The 13,391-nt window shown below is 36.4% G+C and overlaps 1 protein-coding gene across 2 annotated transcripts in view; it reads left to right on the top strand.

Moving 5' to 3' along the window:
* The window catches only part of LOC107729402 (succinyl-CoA ligase [GDP-forming] subunit beta, mitochondrial-like), a 123,450-nt gene that overhangs the window by 70,475 nt on the left and 39,584 nt on the right, over nt 1-13,391 (top strand). The window contains exons 8-10 of one of the 2 annotated variants that reach the window (XM_016539886.1): nt 2,648-2,809; nt 4,668-4,810; nt 5,216-5,341. In XM_016539886.1, the coding sequence (XP_016395372.1) occupies nt 2,648-2,809; nt 4,668-4,810; nt 5,216-5,233 (323 nt within the window). In that variant the 3' untranslated portion in view covers nt 5,234-5,341. Of the gene's footprint in view, nt 1-2,647; nt 2,810-4,667; nt 4,811-5,215; nt 5,342-13,391 lie in introns of those variants that run through there. The other variant, XM_016539885.1, reaches the window with a different exon arrangement.

Here is a 13,391-nt window from a genome sequence, read left to right on the forward strand (position 1 = left end):
TGTGCTTGTTTCTGTATGATATAATTGTTCATATATCTATTAAAATACTGATATTCTGGTCTATAACTCCTCCCCGAACTTCCCTCTGCCCTGTATCTTGGTCTCTCATTGGCTGTAGGTCATCGCCAATGTAGTTTTGAGTCAGAAATCATTGCACATTGCGTGATTGCGAATCGCCGACAGCTCCAGATATTTAGCATGCCAAATATTTTGCCGGCGTCGGCAACGTGTCGGCGATTCCCTCAGATCGCGTCTTTGATAATTCACACTGCGTGATTGTCACTCGCGTGAACGAGCACCGATTTGCCTCTGATTTCGGGCATTTGTCGGTGATTTCGCGAAACCTGTCGGCGAGTGAAAAATCGGGCTAAAATTGTGCAGTGTGAACTCGGCATTAGATTCAGCTGGGTTATTGCATGTTGATGGGTTAGAAAAGGGCTTAGCCACCCTTACGCCCATTCACACGGGGCGTCAGCTTCAACGCCTCACATTTACTTTGAATGGAGTGACGTCAAGCATTGGCTAAATGAATTGTGGGTCCGTCGTGTCGCGTTGGGTCCGTTGCTCGCGGCAGAAGTTGAAAACTTTTCAACTTTTCAAGCGCCAACGCAGGCGTCAGCCAATCAGATCGCCTTATGCGCAGATGCTAGCCAATCGCTTTCATGCAACACCAGAAGACTAATGTGATTGGCTGTTGTCACTATGATGGTCGCGTCAGCGCCAAGCTTTAGAAACGCCCTCCGTCAAGCGTTAACGCTGACACCCCGTGTGAATGGGGTGTTAGGGTTTGTGCTACATAACAATGGAACTGGTTACCAATGGATTTCACAGCTCCTACATTTTCCTGAAAGCACCATTAGGGCTGTTATCTTCAAGTGGAAGGAACATCAGTCCACTATCAACTGGCCATGCACAGGAGCTTTATGCAAGATTTCTGATCAGGGAGTCAGATGGTTAGTCAGAAGAGTAGCCCAAGAGCCAAGGACCACTTGGAAAATGATCCAAGCAGGTACAGTTGTCACAGAGAAAACCATAAGCAATGCACTCCACCGCCTTAGCCTCCATGCACGCTCACTCTGGGAGGATCCATCATTGAAGAAAAGACATGCTGAAGCTCGTTTGAAGTTTGCTGCACACCATGAATTTCTGGGAGAATGTAGTCTGGTCAGACAAGACAAATATTTAACTTTTTGGCAATAATACCACAAGCTATGTTGAAGGAGAAATGGCTCTAAAAATACCATGCCAACAGTGAAGGTTGGAGGTGGAAGCAACATGGTATGGGACTGTTTCTCTTCTCATGGTATTGGCAAAATCCATATTATTGAAGGGAAGATGAATGGAACCATGTACCGGGAAATTTTTAAGATGAATCTGTTGCCATCCACCAGGATGATGAGGATGAGATATAGATGGACCTTCCAGTATAGAACAACCATCCAAAACATGATTTAAACCTAATAGAGCATTTGTGGAAGAAACTGAAAATCAGGATTCATAAGAAGTCCCCCGGAATATTCAAGATTGAAAGTTTGTTCATTTAGGAAGCGTCTTGAAGCTGTCATTGCAAATAAAGGCTTTTCAACTAAAGTATTAAATACAATTTTAGTTAGCGTGTTGAATACTTTTTCCCTGTGTCATTTCACTTTAGTACACATAACCTTTTTTTATGGATTGTAATATTATGATTTCTTTTTCTGTGTCAATTTCTTGAATTAATGCCAATGTCTAGTCAAAATTTCATGCAAATTGCTGCATTGTATCTGTGTTTAATTTTTTTAAATGTTGACGTGTTGAATACTTATTTCCCCCACTGAACCTTCTGAAATTCCAAATGTGTCATATGGATTTCTGTTTTATAAAGTCATATAATAATCATTAACTTTCTTAACTGAACATCAAATTAGCCAATATTGTCAAATTTGAGATATTCAATATTTTAAAATGAACTTCATTTAAAATATATCTGCATTTATTTTTTATCAAAATAAAGTAAAAAGAGTAATATTGTGAAATATTATTATAATTTAAAATAACTATTTTCTATTTTAATATATTTTAAAATGTAATTTATTCCTGTAATGGCAAAGCTGAATTTTGAGCATCATTAATCCAGTGTCACATGATCGTTTAGAAATCATTTTTATTATTATCTGTGATGTACTTTTTGATAAATAAATAAAAAAGTATTTACTGTCACTTTTAATCAATTTAATGAATCCTTGCTGAAAAATAGTATTTATTTCTTCTTTCAAAAAAAAAGAATAATAAATAAATCAATAATTAAGTAAATAAATAAAATAAATAAAAATTTAAAAATTAAAATAAAAAATAAAACTTACTGACCGAGGTGTAGACATTTACATTTAATCCTTATAAAAATATCAAAATGATTTTAATCCAAAAAGTATTACAGAATTAATGAGATTAGAGAAAAGGTTTGTCCAATTTGTTTGTGCGAACTGCAATTTTTGTAGTTTTGAATAACATAAATTGACCTGTAAACTTGACGTGAAATTTAACTTTACTTTTTTATGCTGTATGTATATATTTCCTCTGTATGACACAAAAGTGCAGGGAAATACTGTATGTGACACTATGCCAGTATAAAACTGAGTTCCAACACTTTTCTGCTGTCTGTCCACAGTCGTGTGCTTTGATGCTAAAATCAACTTCGACGACAATGCAGAGTTCAGACAGAAAGCTGTGTTTGCCATGGACGATACCGCAGAGAGCGACCCCTTGGAGACCGAAGCAGCCAAATATGATCTCAAGTACATCGGACTGGATGGAAACATAGCCTGTTTTGGTTTGTTTTAATATTTCATATACATTAGCTTGTTATAAAATTATAAACAATATACTAGATTAACTTAAATAATGAACAACATACCAAATGAACTTCTTCAAAGCATTCAAATTTCAAAGGTTTCAGAAACCTGTTCCACATCAAGCTCATGTCTCAAGGGATATTTCAAATCCAGCTTTAGAAATGCCTTAGAAATGCTCTTCTTAGTAGTTTCCAACACGTTTATTTTGGTCTTGAGAACAGGATTTTGTGAAAGTGTTACTAAATGGGCACCGATCCACTCATCATCTCCAGCAGCTCTCTAACAGCTCCATAAGGGACCTGCCTGAACCGATGGTCTCTAATTAGCAGGAATCTTCCGGAAAAACGACTCAACCAAGATGATTGTTAGTGTACACATTTAAGTGGTCCCTCATTATAAATGGCGACTCTCACAGTAAAGCACCAAGAAAGAGCCGTATAGACAGGACGAGTGTAGAAGTGACTCTAACTGACCTTGTCGTGTAGACACAAATGCACTCACGCACGATTTACTTGCAGTTAGTTTGCACCTTAAAAGCTTTGTAAAGCAGCAAAGCGACAGCTGTTCAGCTGAATTTCACTTTATTGAGTCGAGTGTTAGAGCCTGTGCCAACAACACATTAGCTCAGCACTGAAGAACAGAATAAGGGGAGATGTGTGAAGCCAGGAGAGGTGGGATGAGCAGGAAATGGCTGAATCAGTTAACTGCCTTACAGCTCAAAGCACGACGAGATGGGACTCACCAGGCCTGCTAACAGAGATACAACAACCACTCTTGACACCCTGTATACTTTTAGTCAAACACAATTTGCTTTCCTTGGAAAGCAGTGGACAGCAGATTTAGAGCTGAGTTGTGTTTTCACTATAGGGTTGGGATGTGAAAGTACTTTTTTTATTTGCCTTTGCCTGTGTTTTTCTTGTAAATGTGTTGTACGCACAAGGCTGTAGTATATATAATTATGTATATAGTTCATAATTTGGAACCAACTTAAAGCCATTACCTTTAAGAAATATTTTGGAGAATTGTGCAGTTATTTACTCGCATTACAAACTTGTATGACATTTTTCTTCCATGGAACACAATAAATTATTCTGGCTGTTATATTGAATGTTATCAAATTATATTGCGAATCATTATAGTGAATATTCTTTTCAATAGAATGTGATGATTTAGGACTGAGTTGTGAAATGTTAAAAGTGTCATAACAGTCCATACAATAGTTTTGTATGAGGAACAGATTGAAATTTAAGCTTTTGCTCACCTAAAGTCTTGACAGATGGAGTTAGCAATGTCTGAATTATTATAAACTAATTTTCAGATCCTTTCAATAAATCAGTTGATCCATTTTGTCCCAATGATTCTTTCACAGATCTCACATATCTGATTAATGATTTCAACTCGCTAACTTAGTGACTTCTTAGGTTATTAGTGAATAATGACTTTAATTTCCATGTATTCAACAGGCAAATTTATTATATAGCCTCAGAAGACATGGAATATAATTATATATAGTATATAGCTGTATAGATATAGTTGTATTTTTATGTTTTTACTTGTATTATATTTTTATCATGCATTTGTGTAATTTTTGAAGCCTGAAAGCTCCTGTCCATTTAAATTTTAATTACATACAAATAAGCTACTGGCACATTATTAACACATTATTATTAACTGACTGGCACATTATCAATGCATTATTAACTCTCCTTTTGTGTTCCTTGGAAGATAGAAAGGCATACAGGTTTGGAATGACATGAGGGTGAGTAAATGATGAGTAAATGATCGTTTTTAGGTGAGATAATATTTTAATGTCCAAAACATGATCTGTATCCATAGTTAATGGTGCTGGCCTTGCTATGGCAACATGTGACATCATCGACTTGCATGGTGGAAAGCCTGCTAACTTCCTGGACCTGGGTGGAGGTGTAAAGGAGAACCAGGTGTACGTAGCCTTCAAGCTTCTCACTGCCGATCCCAAGGTAGGAATGGTTGTCAATCCGAGCCAAAAATGTAAATACCCCTCAAACACAAAGTTACTTTACTTCCACCATAAAATATTAATATAAAGGTGTTTTGAGAGTGTGATAAGAAATAAAAAGTTAAAGTTGATCTCCTTTAACTTCATTACAGTTCTCTATTTAGTACTATTTTCCGCTCTTTGAAGTTTCCTCCGTCTGAGATTTTGTTGACTCCTTAGGCACCACAAAAGACTATGGGCTTGCGGCCGAACCCAGTTCTTTTTACCATCATTACGAGCTTGCTCTCTGATCAATATCTTCGTTACAGTCACACTTTCAGCTCTGGAATTGTAAACACACCAAGACACACACACCTCATAACTCATCTTTTCTCCAATTCTTTTCTCAAATTCTTTTCTCCCCCAGACACACACTTGCTGTTGATTACTCGCTCTGGAGCGCAAGGTCCTTTTTCTTGCAGCTTTTACAAGCTGAAGAGTTGTTTCTCAGATAATTATCCTTTTCCGAAGCAGACCGGAATTCTTGGCACGTTTCTGATAATTTGCTTGTATTTGTTGTAAGTACACATGTCAATATGCACCTGATTTGGTTTCAGCTCAGTGTGTTTGTATTCAGGATGCACACTGATATCTTCATAACAAAACTCTGTTTACAAATAATGTGAAACATGGAATTCATCTAGTATCAGGTTCATTGTGCGTTAGTAAACATGAGTGCTGGGATTTAATAGCACAACTTGTTTTCGGAGTATTCCAGCTCGAAGCAGGAAGACTACGCACATGCAGAAAGTGATTTCATCTAAAGATTGCATCACTACATATTCATATGGTTCTTCTCAGATGGAAGATGCACTTTTGTTTTTCTAAGAATTTATCAGCAAAGAAAAACAGAGAAGAAAACCATGAAACCTTTTCCAGAAAGTCAAACATTCATTGTTGCCAAACAACACAAAAAAGGTATCTATGTTATAATATTTTGCCCACTGAATCATACTTGATTAGATAAAGAAGATTTTGTTGAATATTTCTCTCCAAGGTGAAGTGTGTAGTTCCAGTCTCCTCCTGTCTCTCCAGCCCTCCTGTCATCAACGGGGTACCTGAAATTTTCTAAACTCTATTGGGGTAGATTGGCGGCCCTCCCCTACAGTCACACAGTTCCCATTCTGGAGCCTCTGTGTACAGCGATTTGCATTTCACAGAAGCGTTCAGAGCCACCCAGGCTCTGTGGAAGGAATATTAATGGGAATGTTAATTATTGGATCCTCTGGCAGGATGAAATACGCAGTTGACTTCTTTCATCCATCGGAAATGTTTGATTCGTTTGTTTTAGGAATCTTTTCCCTTGCCTCCTTCAAATAATTCTCATTAATTTAACAATCGATTGGTGGTAGGAATCAACCCACCCACGCCTGTCAAAAAATCCTCCAAAAGTGAAATAGAAAACCAATAACTCAAATGGTCCTAAAACCGACACCTGAGGAACACCGCTCTTCTAGTATAGGAATGTATTCATTTAAGGAATGTTCTGGGGTTCAATACAAATTAAGCTTAGTTGATAGCAGTTGTCGCATAATGTTGATTACCACAGAAAATAATTTTGACTTGTCCATAATTTTTTTTGGCAAAAATACACTTAAAATGAAAGCAACCAGACCAGGTAATACAGATTAAAATACACTGTTTATAGCCACTAAAATAAATATTATACATGTTAACATGAGACATTCGTTTGTTTTAGGAATCTTTTCCCTTGCCTCCTTCAAATAATTCTCATTAATTTAACAATCGATTGGTGGTAGGAATCAACCCACCCACACCTGTCAAAAAATCCTCCAAAAGTGAAATAGAAAACCAATAACTCAAATGGTCCTAAAACCGACACCTGAGGAACACCGCTCTTCTAGTATAGGAATGTATTCATTTAAGGAATGTTCTGGGGTTCAATACAAATTAAGCTTAGTTGATAGCAGTTGTCGCATAATGTCGATTACCACAGAAAATAATTTAGACTTGTCCATAATTTTTTTTGGCAAAAATACACTTAAAATGAAAGCAACCAGACCAGGTAATACAGATTAAAATACACTGTTTATAGCCACTAAAATAAATATTATACATGTTAACATGAGACAAACAGAATTAACTACTAAACTGTGTAAAGTAGTAACTAACTTTAAACTTTGTCATGACAACATAACGCCTATGATACACATGCCAAATGTTTGTGCAAGGATACCAAGAAGAGATGTTATATAACTTCCTTATTTACATAAAGTAACTTGAAGATATTACATTGGTGATGAATTACTAATTTATCCACCTCCACTGTTGTCCTACTGTAAAAGTGATCTAGAAAATTTGACAGCTCAAACAATATACATTTCGTAAAAAATAAATAAATGTTAGAACTTTAACACAAAGGAGAGATTTTCTGTTAAACCCTCCAGATGCAACAATTTTCAGTTTTGAACTAAGGGTTGAGTGAAATTATATCTGAAGTAATCAACATTATGCAAAATAATATTGTCAAGCTTAAATTTTTTTGAACCCAGAACAAGTACAGATAGAATTGCAGTGTTGTACAATTGAGGACTTTGAAAGTGAAGCATGGAGTTGAAGCTGATGTACTTTCAGGCTGCCTTCCTTTAGAGTCTGCAGGGAGGCAAATGCATTGTATATATGCACTCCTTTGATATACAAGATTTATTTTATTCTCAGAGAGGCACTCTTGAACTGTCTCCCACTCTCAATTTCTTAGTTTCTCTCCTTTTTTTCATTGGACATGGGGCATTTGCTCCCTGAGTCTTTTTTCTTCCCATCCCAACCCTATTAAAACAGCCTCTCTTTTTATATTTATAATGCTTAGGTTGATAAATGAAGGCAGTACCATAGAAGTATGTGCAGAGTGGACACATTTTGTAACACCTGGATTACATAAGTCAGTCTCTGTGAATAGGCATTGTTCAGGCTCTTTATTTACGACACTGAAATGCAGAAAAAGAGCGATGGAGAACTCTTTACTTTTAAACTTTGTCAACACGCACCATACACGGTGCATAGAAAAGTTTTATCACAGAACATGAATAAAACATTACACATTTGCCACAGTTTTAGAAAAAGCCGAAAGCAGCTGCTAGTTGAATCTAAATGGAAACGGCTAAACAACGCCATTATCCCACCCCCTCCCTCCGAAGTTAGATGTGGGAGACGTGGATGGATAGATGTTTTGCTCATGGCTATTTGGTCCCTATGCAGTGTAGTTTGGAGTAGGAGTGAATTAGGGCTGTGGCGCGTCAGATGTGCTCCCAGGCACTGGGTGTTTGATGAAGGTGCTTGGCTGGGTAATTGTGACTGGTGGGGTTTTCACCTGCCCTGGGTAGAGAAGGCTGCAGCACCGGGTTGTGTGATGTGTATTTGAGGTTAACTAGGAGCCAGCTCTGGGGCTTGATACTATTTGCTGGCCACTGCAAGGTAAATCTGAAACAAATGCTGTTGTGTGTCAGTTCTGTTGGTCAAACCGCTGTGAACATGAATGTTAGAGGTCCCATACAGCACATTAATGTGTTATCTTGGAGATACAACTCACTCATTCTGTCCTGAAGATGACACATGTTTGCTCAGGGCATCATGGGATTGAATATACCTCTCTAACACTGAAATGGTGCTGGTGCTTGACCGGGGAATCTGCCAGCCTCTCTCAGAACTGGTCCATGTTGAAAGACAGACAATGATGTAACTGACTGCATGAAGTGCCCACATTTTTTATTTATTTATTTATTTTTGGCAAAGTTGAAAGGATTGAACTTGTAACATGCATCATCCTGTGATGCAAGATGCTGTATGTCACAAGTTTGATACTTTCAAACTTGTAAATGTAATTTTTTACAAGTTTGAAATGATTGGAAATATTTTTTAACTTCCAAAATAGTTTAATTTTGCTTCTGTATGCCACTACATCAAAAGTTATAACAAATGAAATGTATGATATTTGAATTTGATATTTATGATATTTGTAAATCGTAACTAAATCATAATTTTATTTTAGACCAACAGGGAAAATAAAGTTGAGTTTATGAGTTATGAGATTTAATTAAGAACATACACTTTATATATAGTATTACAAATGAAATTAATTAACAAATAATATTTGTAGGGATGTAACGATGCACCGCGGGCCGGTTGAAAGTCAATTTCGAAATTATACAATCTAATTTAGGTTAAAAACTGCTGGGTGGAAAAGAGCACAGGCAAAGCCTTGGATTGTTTATATGAAGAGATTTATTTTGATTGTGTTACTTTTTTTATTTGATTTGGGGTTTGTTTTAAAATGTCATATTTCAATTTCACAGAGAAATGTTCGGCATTTTGTCCAAGCAATAATAAAAGGACATCTTTTCATTTATAATTTGTCTTAAATCTCATTTTGTTATAAAAAAAAAAGTGAGTAAATCATATTGTGAAATAAGTATCATGAATCGTATCGCATCGTGAGTTAAGTGAATCGTTACATCCTTAAATATTTGTTAATATTTATAAATATTTATAAATAAATACAAATCTTAATAAAATTAATAGCAAGTAATTAACACATGCTATATACTACTGTTTAAAAGTTTGGGGTCTGTAAGATGTTTGTAATATTTTTTTAATGTCTCTCACAAAGGCTGCATTTATTTGATCAGAAATATGGTAAAAAAGTCACATGATCCTTCAAAAATCATTCTAATATGCAGATTTTTTCAAGATTCTTTTACGAATAGACAGTTAAAAAACAGCATTTAATAGACATATAAATGTCTTGTACTTTTGATCAGTATAATGCATAGTACTGTTTATTTTTATATTTAATAATTTTGTCATATATGAAATGTTTTTATATCAAGTAATTTTTATATTCAGTTATTATATTGTATTTTATAATTTAGATTATATTTTATTTATGTTCCATTTTAAATGGATTCAAACTTATTTTATCCGAAAATCTGTCATTTCAATACGTGTTCTGTTTCCACAATCACCCATATCTTATCCAACATCCTCAGTGGATGTGCTGCAAAATCCTATTGACTCGTTGAGTCCTGCTTCACGGCCAGAAACTCTCGGAGGAGCATGGGGAGAGCATGCTAGTGAGTAAAGCAGGATGGAAAGATGCGGTAGGGTAATGAAAAGTGAAAGAGAGGTTCATGCTGGAGGATGAGAAGCCCTCTTTCTGCTCTCCTCATTACTGTCTGTGCCACTGTCTGCTCAACATTAAGCACAACTCTGGCCTTTATATATCAGTACAAACACACAAATATACTCTCGCTTCCACCTTGCACATACTCCATCATTTGTATCCTTTGGGGCCTCCATGCCCTTGTCATCTCCATTGTGCTGGTAATGTTCGTGTATAATGATCAGTCGTCCCTTGTCGACTGTCTCAGGCCTGGGGGAATCACATTTCCCATTTGTCCCAAACACAGACAATAAGAGCCAGCCCAATCTCCCAGCCCCAACATGGCCACCTCAGTAATGGAGCTCATTTCCTCTGCGCCTGGCTGTCTGGCCCCAGACCGCGCTCGACGGAGCCCCGCATTGCCAGATCCTCGGCCCCTGCACTCAGACCATTAATGCTGACTGATAGAACAATGTCTCGCTGGCAGGAGACACATTTATTTTGTGTTCGGGCTGCTGAAGCTCAAGGAACAGTGAAGAATACATAAGCAAACAATAACTAATCTTTCCACACGTGCTGAATTCATATGGTGCCCGCAGTCCTGCATCATTTTGATCCCTGAAAGGAAACAAGTAGACCGTGTTTCTGTTATGTGATTACTCGCTAGTAATCAGTCTACCTGGTTAGGTAGACCCGCAAAACAAGTTAGCTCCTAAGTGGTTGGGAGTTTGGGGGTTTTCTCGCTTTTCCAATATTGTCAACACTTGTTTCAAAACGTTCTTTCCCCCCCATGAGTATGATGGATGATGCTTTACAAAAACCAATAAAACTAAGCTCTGTTCTTTCTGATGTGCTAGCAAGTGAGCAGCAAAGAAGCTGCTTTCAGTATAACCTTGCGTGCATGAAGTCTCTGGAGTATGCTTGTTTTGTTTTGAAAATGTTCTTCACGTAAGGCGTTTCTCAAAAAAGGTTTGAGATCTTGTTATGCAAATTCGGGATAGAAAAATGTGCTCAGAAATGCAAATCCTGCATTCTGGTTTTTCCGAATGAGGCAATATCTGTTGGATTTTCAGTAAGATCTCTTGGAGGTAGAAAAAACCTTTTTCTTTTTTAGTCCAGGTAATTATTTAATCTTCACAGCAGAACTTTTTGCAGATTTAGAGGGGATGCAAACTGTAAAATGACTTAAGTTGTTTTAGCTTTGGGGTCTAATGGGGTGTTTTGCACTCTAGTGGTCTGAGTCTTTGGGCTGAAGATTAAAGTGATTTATTTTGAAGTAGAAATGTGGTGAGATCACAACCCTCTCTGTTGTGTCCACCTTCTGCTATATTGAAGCAGTGATGAGATAAGAATAAACTATAATTTGCAGTCATTGGCCAATTACAACCAGAAATGCGAAATGACCTTGCTGACACAATAAATAGCACTTTGTAATGTTGAACATAAAGATAAGGTGTATAATTTCTGTGCCACAAACAGAACTGCAAAACTAATGACTGGTTTCACATAGTGGTCGACCGATATAGTTTTTTTGACAGCCATTGCCGATATCTTAGAGCAGAGGTCCCCAACCACCGGGTCGCGACCCACTACCGGCCCGTGGAAGAATTGCTACCGGGTCGCAAGAACGTTCTGGGAAAAATGTGTATAGATATTCATATCTTGAAACGTGACACTCTGTTATTTATTTATTCTGTATTTTCTTTGTATGCGATTGATATGGAGTAGCAATTTGACAATTTCATGTTAAATAAGTAAATGAAAGATTGCTCTGATCTGTCACATATTAGGAGTTAAACGGATCGCAGTATAATACTATACCGGTCCGCGAGAATATTTTCCAAACGTAACCAGTCCGTGGTGTAAAAAAGGTTGGAGACCCCTGTCTTAGAGAACAGGGTGGCCGATGGCCAATATAAAGCCTATATATATATATATATATATATAATATTTAAGGAATTTTAAATAATTTTAAAATGAATTAAAAAAAATAAATGTGTAAACAAGAATGTATTACTAACAATATAAATGCAATCATTATAATACTTTTGTATACCTTTTAATTACTTCTATAATCTGAATATTAGACAGACTTCTGTTCATATTAGACAGAACTGTTGGCGAAAATAAACAATGAAGAGGGAGAAAATGAGCGCTCCCGGGTCCTACTCGAACCCGCTCCAAGCAGGACTTGGTTCCTGGCATGGCAGGCAGGTGCGCTAACAAGGAGGTTGTCGATATTTAAAAAATGGCAAATATCGGCCAACATATTGGCATTGGCGATATATCGGTCGACCACTAGTTTTAAACATAAACTACAGCATTGCAAAGAAGCTCAGATAACAAGTGCATGTCAGTGAATTGAGACTCCTGGCATTTGTATTTTGATTAATTTACCTCAAATATGTTTTATATATAACATAGTCAGGGACGTGCACAGACATTTTGAGGGGCAGGGGCTCAAGTGGAAAAAAGGACACTTCTCATATTTATTTTATTTTGTTTCTAAACAAAACGTTAAATATATTAGGGGTGTGCGATATTGACAAAAATATATCTCGATATTTTCTGGGATTTTATCGATAACGACAATTAGACAGTATTTTGCTGAGTGTGTTATTGTGCTGATATCTGATAAGGATAAGGTTGATAAGGACTACCGTGGACAGCTGACTCCTAAAGTTTTTGATATTCTGCAAATTCTGTGTGGTGATCAGTTTACAGCAGTGACAGAAATTAATCTTTTCCAATAAGTTTAAAAGGATTATTACCTTTTATGGGCATTTTTACCTTTATAAAGCCATTTTTTTCTAAATGTGTGATCATCTTTTCAGTCAAATTCTTAAATTGAATCAGTCAATTAGAATAATAAGTCATTTGGGCTGTTACCAAGCAAATGAAGTCACTGTTGACAAAATGCATCTTTGCAATGCAAAGGAAACACAGAAGCTACATCTGAAGTGGCATTTAGATGCATTTACACACTGTTTAATGCAGGACATGAATGATTTAACCTGCAGTTACAAATGCATTAATACTGTTTTGATATTTTAAACATAAAACGTTGAATACTGATATTTGAAATTATAAAAAAAAAAATGAAAAGGTATTTTAAATGTGAAATTAAAACTGCCAGTAGGTGGCAGCAAGATAAGTGAGTCATTGCAATTGAACCGAATCATTTAAACGGTTGATTCATTCAGGAATGAAACACCATCATGTTGCTCAGAGACGCAAATTGGAATTATATTTGTTGCCGAAATAGAGCAAAAACAGTCAATATTGTGTCTAACGTAAGTGTCTTAACTTCCTGTTTATTGAACTGCTGTATAAAGTCTATATGAATATAAATATATAAATTTCCGCCCCCATATCTTGAATTGTGATCATTCTAAATGCATTTTAATAAACTGAATCATGCAGTGAA

This window comes from Sinocyclocheilus rhinocerous, unplaced genomic scaffold, assembly GCF_001515625.1.
Source record: "Sinocyclocheilus rhinocerous isolate Xijiao unplaced genomic scaffold, SAMN03320098_v1.1 scaffold578, whole genome shotgun sequence".
NCBI lineage: Eukaryota > Metazoa > Chordata > Actinopteri > Cypriniformes > Cyprinidae > Sinocyclocheilus > Sinocyclocheilus rhinocerous.